The sequence below is a fragment of the Glossina fuscipes genome, unplaced genomic scaffold (assembly GCF_014805625.2).
Source record: "Glossina fuscipes isolate IAEA_lab_2018 unplaced genomic scaffold, Yale_Gfus_2 91715, whole genome shotgun sequence".
NCBI classification, from domain to species: domain Eukaryota; kingdom Metazoa; phylum Arthropoda; class Insecta; order Diptera; family Glossinidae; genus Glossina; species Glossina fuscipes.
This window is the reverse complement of record NW_024005044.1, coordinates 12,268-20,388: the sequence shown is the minus strand read 5'-3', so window position 1 is coordinate 20,388 and position 8,121 is coordinate 12,268. Positions and strand designations below refer to the sequence as shown.

Sequence of the window (8,121 nt, the reverse complement as noted above, 5' to 3'; positions counted from 1 at the left end):
AAATATAACACACATCAATGCATAATTCAGAACAAAACAAAGATGAGCTGGTAATTAAAATCTCAAAATTCATCGCTTTCGAGCAGTGTATCCAACGTTTCAATTCTTGTAATCTCTCTTGCTTTAGGTTTGGCCATAAAATTGAACAGAATAGTATTGAACGGAAATGTGTATATAATACAATGTTACTAAAGTTACGCGAGGCAATATGAGAAACTAACCATCTTAAGCTGTTCATTTAACCTAAGCAGATGTTCTTGTACTATAGATCACTACTTTTGCAGTCAATTATGAAGCAGCCTGCTCTTTTGTATAGTATTCGCTAGCGCCTATAGTATGGTAAAGTTATAAAGTACTTGCCAATGTTATCGAAACCGAGAGCATTTGCCTTAGACTGCTTAGTGTTACTTCTAGGGAAACAGGTTTCTCCAACATTTTTCCACCATTTATCATACAACATTTGTATATCACCCTTCTCTTGTAGTTCCAAAATTGCCAAGGATATTTTGTCACGCCAAGGTGAGCCTTTTGGTGTTGCAATACCGTAACCTAAAACAAAATTTTTTTGATTAAAAAATAAATACAAATAAAACACGACAATTTTTTATACTTCTCATGTCGAATTATTCGACATCAATTGGAGACTTTGAAATAAATGCATACATATATTAGATATTACCGAGATATGGTGTTGATTTCATTCATTTATTCTTTCTACCTTGTGGTATAAGGGTGGTATAAGGTGATTTTATAACTATTTGTTATATCCATCAACTAGCAGTCTCCTTGCAACAATAATTAGCTAGTCTGTTGCGCGTTTATCTTTTTTTTCCCGGTTGTTTTCGCTCGAAACATACATTAATGAAACAAGTTTCTTGAGTGCATTCGAAGAAAAATTACAAATGGATATGAAATAAAAAAAAAATGTCCATACCCAGCAATCCCGAAACTCTCGCTGCACAATATTGTGTCCCTTAAAACTATTTTTAAATTGCTGTCCTATTTTACAATTAAACAGTATCCAGTTTAAGTCGGATGGTTTTTAGGAAAGCCATCATCGGTCGTTTGAATAGCAAACCTGCTGGAGCGCGGTATTTTGTGTCTGTCTCTCTACGTAATGCCAATGGTACACATTCTTCTGGTCGGAAAAAGTAAAAATATTCACTTCGACTTTGGCAGAAATATTAGAAGTTTTGCAAGTTTGTTGATATTAAAAATGGGCCAAATCGGTTGGACGACACGTTCACAGAAAAGTGTAAACAGAAAGTAGCTCTGTTTCTCAACGAAAAATTTGCGGGCTCTTCCTCATTATTCATAAATTATAGAAGATAGAAACCTGAAATTTTCTAAATGTATTCTATATTAATCACGTTCAAAAAGCGGGAAAATCAGACCGCGCACACATAAATTTATAGACGATAAGACCTTGACGTTTCGTCGTTTTCTGTAATACATATTATCCTTAAGGTAAATTACACAGAATATCGAAAATTGTCGTCTACAATATGCATAGGAAGTTGTATTGTGTTTAATTAGAAAATAACGAGTACACCCACTCGCAACTATAATATACAAAAATTGACTTGGTTTCGTTTTTTCTGCAGTAAACGGGAAAACAATAAGGGAAAATGGAAAAGGGTTATAATAACTCAAGAAGAGACAAAACTAAAACAAGACTTCATTATTTTACTATTACCATCATTATCGTCTTTCTCGGCCTACCATCTTCCAACATATTACATATACGGTTCCTCTCGGCACTAATAAATCAAGAGTATACAAAGCTCTTTTATTGAATATTATATAGCCTGGACTTACTTCCGCACTTATATAGGGTCTAATCGTGCAATCTAGTAGAAATCTATACAAAACACTGTTCACTTCATAGTGATTTGCTTTGTCTAAGTTTCTTTTAAGTCTTTTTTCTATTACCTTTACACTATTTTTAGCTTGGCCGTTTGGGGGAGAATTACCTATGGCCGTTGTAACATGTATTACAATAATTTGAATTCTTTCGAAATTATCTGAGACCAAAAATTTCGGCAAACTAAATTTTGCAGAAAACTGTTCAAGCACCGTAATAGTGGCTTTAATATAACATATAAAATAATATAATATTGTTGCCCATATCAATAACTTTATTCATTTGCTACAGCTATCCACAGCTACTAAATACCACTTATTTGGGAGCGGACCAAAAAACTTTACCTTTATCCTTAACCAAATTTGGTCCGCAGATCGCAATGTAACTAATTTGTGTTTGGGTGGGTCAGGCCTATTTTTCAAACAAGATTCACATGATTTACAATGTTCTCCAAGTCTTTGGACTATTATATCCATCAACAGAATTCCTGTGCCATTAGCTTCAATTTCATGATTACCATTTGCGTTTCATGCAAGAAATTTGCTACCTCTGCTTGTAATTTCCTCGGCAAAATTATTTTATGTCCTCAAAGTAAGTAATCGAACTCAGTTCCAATTTCTTGTTGAATGGCCTAAGAAGTGCCTCCTAGGCCATGCAAACCTTAAAATGTTTTTTTTCTAACATTTCGTCTGATTAAGTCTCTTTTTTTATCTTGTCAAAATTGATGCAATTACTTTCGTTTGTTTTGAAAAATTTATACGTATTCATCTATATAGTGCAACGACGGTTCTATTTCGAAAGGGGGCCCGGAAAAGAAATCAGCTACATTAATTTTGATTTAACTGCATAAATTTCGTATTGATATTCTGATTCAAATAGCGCAATAAGTCGAAGTCTATTGGATGCCGTTCAAGGTATTCCTGTTTTCGAGCGAAAGATATATGCTAAAAGGTTTATTATTCGTCACATATTGGTGAAATTCTTCAATTCCAAATAATATTGGTATGGCTTCTCTATTTAATTGGCAATAGCGCTTTCGACTATCAGATGATGTTCTAGATGAGAAGTGGATTGGTTTTTCAATACTTGCAAAAAATCCACAGCTACTCCAACCGGACTTGGGCTTACGATGACTTTAGTTTGAAAATCGGGATTAAAGTGGGCTACGCAAATATGTGCCGTCAAGAACCAACCTTTTTAATTCGTCGACGGCATCGGAATTTTGCGGCCAATTAAATTCTTCTTTAACATGTTGCACAAAGGGCTTAACATAGTTGTAATATGTGGTATGAAATGTCTAAATATTTTATCATACCCAAAAAAGCTTATAATTAGCATTCATTGATAGGATACGAAATACTATTAGTTTCTCTAACTTTTTTTGAATTCATTCCTAAGCCATTTTTGTCAATCCGTAGCGCAAGTATTTAATCTCTTTACAAAAATATTTACGCTTTTACATGGATAATGTAAATCTAACATTATTTAAAATATGTAAAGGTTTTTCGAGTCGTTGTATGTATTGTTCCCTACTGGCATCAACCAGTATATCATGTAAAAGCACTATAGCTCTTTCTAAACTACTTAAAATTGTGTCATTCTCTAGAAGAGCTCAGGTTTTAGGGCAATCCATACGCTAACCACGTGTATGGAATTAATCCCTTGAATGTAGATACCGTCGTAAGCGTGCTAGATTCCGCATCTAAATCAAGTTGCTGGTATGTCATGCTCAAACCTAGTTTACATAACTCTGCACCCTTATAAAATTTTGCAAACATTTCTTCTAAACGCGGAAATTGATATTATCAACCATAATTTGAGGGTTAACTTTAAAATCTGCGGATACACCACCCCTAGTCGGTTAGGAGTCACGCCCTCTTGGAAATTAAGCGATACTTTAACTTTTTTAAACAGACCTAAACATATTTGGATATTTATTCATTAAATTTTTCTCAATTGACGTATTCATACTATCCAAATAATAGATCGAGAATCGAATATCGAATCGCCATTGAAAAAACGTTCACCTCCTTCTTCTCGACGTAATAAATTTTCCGATGGTTGCGCATTATTTTTGAATGTCCTCTTTTGCCACATATAATACATCTTTAATTTCAAAACTATTAGTTCTTATTGTTGTGGTTAGTATCTCCGCTGTAAACTTTTGTTTTGGCTGTTTAGCCGTGCTACAGCTCCGTCGCTGCTCTTTTGTATTAAAATGATATTGCTCACTTTGTTGCCCAGTTTTAATGCCGTTATTTTTTGTTTTTTAACGTATTTGAAACTTTGGTCACTATTGTTAATCTAGTACTGTCGCTTAATGTATTCCGCGCTGTTTGGTATATTCATTGTTTTAGCTAAGTCCATCGAAACATATCTTGGGCCGGAACATTTTTCAACCCCCTTATAAGTTTATTACGGGTTGCCTCTTCTGCGAATTCACATCTTGCGGCAATCGATCTCACTCGGGCAGTTCATTTATTGACAGTTTCTGTACCTTCTTTATTTACACTCTAAAATTTTAACCTTTCAGCATGACTTCATGATGGAAGGTTGAAGTGTTTTTTCATAGTCAGAACACGCATACTAAACGTTGTCGTTGCATCCTCCACTTCTGCTGGCCAATATGGCTTTGCTTTTCGTTTCATCCAATATACTGTTTTAAAATAATAGTTGTTGCATTTGGATGTCAAAATCATTATACAAATTTACTGCATTGTCAAAGGAAAGTATTTTTTCAATCCCTCCATTCATTTTATACAACACTTTTTTATCTATATATTTACTTTCTCACAGCAGCACTTAACACGACACGTTTTTATTTAATGTATAATATTTTGCCACGTCACAATTGTGATATTTAGAAATAATATCGGTCTAATTCATATCATTTTGTATTCTAGCATTTCTATTCTTGGTTTAATTCGTAATTCATATTTATGTAGGCAACGCGACGGCGTTGGCACATGTGCGATCAGGAGTAAAGAACAAACAAGACGGTTACAGCAAAACTTAATAACTTACAATACATTACAAAGAAAAATACTTAAAACATTTTGTTTAAAACATTTTAGATATATTAATTGAACATCGAAGATTCAGGCCTCTTACTGCTTATGTGCTATACCTTTTGTATCAAGTAACCCGCCGATTTGAGTAAGATTGCAATCGCGTTGCACGACATAATCTAGCATTGTAGATTCCATTAAGAATGCGTAATTACTTTCCTTGACACGTTTAATGCCTTCTTCGTAGGTACTTGTGAATGTGCTGTGTTTTTTTTTGTTTTCCATGTTGCGCCACATTTTGCGATATGTCTCAATCAATGAATCGCGGAAAAAAGTCATAGTTGAGCCACTTTCGAGAGTGCCATAAGATATTTCAGTTTGGCTAGACAAATCTTCGGCATTTTCAATAGGTGTTGTCATTCGTTCAACAGTTAGAAATGCGGCCAAATTCGCCGTATATGAAGCGATGATAATGAGGGAGAAAAACCACCAAATTGCACTCACTATTCGGACTGAAATTGCACGTGGCTTCAAATTAGAGCTCTGTTGCATTAAAGTTCCAACTGCAAACCAAAAACTATTTCTTAACGTAAACTTATCCAGATATTTAACGAAATATTTCGAAGAGCGATTGAAATTTGATCTTTCTTTAGGTGAAATCTTTGCCATTGCATGTATGGTAATAGAGACGCAAAAGTATGCTGTTAATACATATAGCCACACGTCGAAAGCTAAAGGATTCATAAAAGAAAATAGTTTCGTTGACGGCGTGGATGGTACCTAGGATTGGAGAAAATGGCCAATTTATTGCGATTGCTTACGCTTGCTCAAGGATAGAACAGCTACCTTAAATAATATACTTATCCCAAGGTTCATAAAGGGTTTTGTGAAGTCAATGACACTTTCGCGTGCATATGTTATTGTCATGGATCCAACAGCCAAATCAGCTTTCTGCAAAATATATAAGAGACAAGTTGCTTGCCCGGTCATACTGGAGTAGAAGCACAACTTACATATTTCATTAACTGTTCCACCATACCATTCCATTGGCCAGTTAATGGATCTTTGGCTCCATACTTTCTATCTGGTACCAAGTCTAATATGTAATCAAAGCCCACATCTCGAGCCACCAGCCGCAACACATCAACGCAAAATCCATAAAATCTATTATTTCCAGTATAGTTTTTGCCATAGCGCATCATCACGTATGGTTTTTCCTATTCGTTACAACATAAAACTCAATCGATAAATTTGTGACATAAATACAAACAATGGCATTCACAAAACTTACGAGTATTGTGATAACAACTAATGTCACATTCATTGAGCCAGTGTCGAAAAACAGTGAAGGCTCTGTTATGTTTAGTCGCATATGCGGAGACCATTCCCCAATTTTTACGATTGAATGCTGTTTCAATTTAACAAGATCTAATTTAAATTGTGTCCGACGACCTTCCTTAAATCGTATAGGACCGGTTAAACCTTTCCATTCAACCTAAAGCATAAAATAAGCAAGAAGCTTCACCTTTGCCTTTACATACTATAGATATAATATGCGGGTAGTTAAAGCGTTAATTTGTGAGAGGAAAACCATATAAAAACAAATGTCAAAATAAATAATATACTTTTCTTAGTTTTTACATCATAAGATTTTAGCGTATTCAACATTTCTTAGAAGGTTAGAAATATCAAATGAAACAAAATTCAAATTACGTTGAAATCCAGTTTACAGGAGAGGAAAACAAGGTTTATCTCTTTTTATGTAGGAAGAATAAATGAACACTAACTATTTACACACCTGTTTAACAATATTGCGTATTTATTTAATCCTAAAAGACAAGAATACTGCTTAGAATGGGCTTCAGTCGCTGGTGGCACCCCGACAAAAAGCAAAATAAAGAAAATTGTATTCGGATGTGATCATATATTCACCAACACCATTTTTATCTTGAAAACAGGTGGAAGGAAATATAATATTGGCACATGGGTGATTTTTTCCATTTTTGTAACATAAGGTCGCCCATGTACTATACCGATTCTCATTGTCATAGTTTACAAGGGAAGAGCAAAAATGCAAAAGTGTGTTACTTTCGAAAACGGAGGTCCTTCCTATTTACGTTGTTTTATGCGAGTGTCCTTTGATCCATGTAATCAATCTTCGATATCAGCCTGCGTCCGAGGATTTTCAATGACTCTGTGAAATTTGACACAGACGTTACGTTGGCAGACAGTTAGAAACACGAACATGCTTAGAAGTAGTCAAGGATATCCTTTTTAACGTCCCTGAAGTATCTTTTAGAGTTACGAACTATCTGACAAAATAGATACCTCCATCTTTGGGTGTTGGTGATAGATATAAAAATGACGAGAAAATTTATAGCTTTCACTGTCCCTACCTCGGAAAGTTTTGGATGACCAGTTACCGTTTGATCTTGTCTGGTCAGAGTCAATAAAAATGTGCTGTGTGTTGTACATAATTAATTCTTTAACTTCTGATATCAATGGTTCTACCTAATTGTTTTTGTTAATTACGTTTTACTTAAACAATTTTTACTGTTTTGTTGTGCTTTTGAAATAAAATCTTTAGCTGAATAAATAACCTAACGTTATTTTAAAACTAAAAAATGGCAAATGTTTTGTATAAAAGAAAACCTGGATAAAAAAGGATATGTAAATTGTATTTTATTGAGGACTAAAACCGAGAAACAAAACTGTCTATGTATATAAATAAATAATTTCTGTGCTTGTGAAGGAAATAAATTGAAAAAAATTATTATTGCAATTGTTATTATCAACAAGGACAATTTTGGTTTGTGAATGCATAATAATTATGTCTGCAAAAAGAGTTGATATGGGTATGTTTGCTATACCATAACTAGTACATATGTTAATTAAAGAATAATTTAAAGTAAACTGTGAATTAAACTGTGAACTGGTTTTAAGATTTAAAAACAACGAGATAAAGATAGTAATAAAAAAATGGAATGGTACAGAATAAACTGGAAAGCAGAGAGAAGTTCATTTTCTTTATATACATTAACACATATGCATATCATCCCTCGTCATGAATTAAGTAAAAATCTATTTATTGTATAAAAGTAGACTTTCAAGTGTTTTCGGAATTGTAATAGTTTTTGGTTGCAACAACAGAAAGGGAAGAATAAAGGAAAATTTGAGAAAAAAAAAAAAAAATCGAAAGTGCTAAAGCATCGTCATTAGAAAATAGTTTTAGCAACTTCGGTGCGGTAT

At 33.8% G+C, this 8,121-nt stretch overlaps 1 protein-coding gene across 1 annotated transcript; it reads right to left on the bottom strand.

The window, feature by feature from the left end:
* Positions 1-322: 322 nt before the first annotated feature.
* LOC119644126 (glutamate receptor ionotropic, kainate 2-like) lies at positions 323-6,731 on the bottom strand. The gene is made up of 5 exons (XM_038043655.1): positions 6,164-6,731; positions 5,886-6,089; positions 5,719-5,823; positions 4,992-5,652; positions 323-549 (listed from the first exon to the last, which is right to left on the bottom strand). The coding sequence occupies exons 1-5, from the start codon at positions 6,242-6,244 to the stop codon at positions 323-325; spliced, it is 1,278 nt and encodes a 425-aa protein (XP_037899583.1). The 5' UTR covers positions 6,245-6,731.
* Between the last annotated feature and the right edge of the window lie 1,390 nt (positions 6,732-8,121).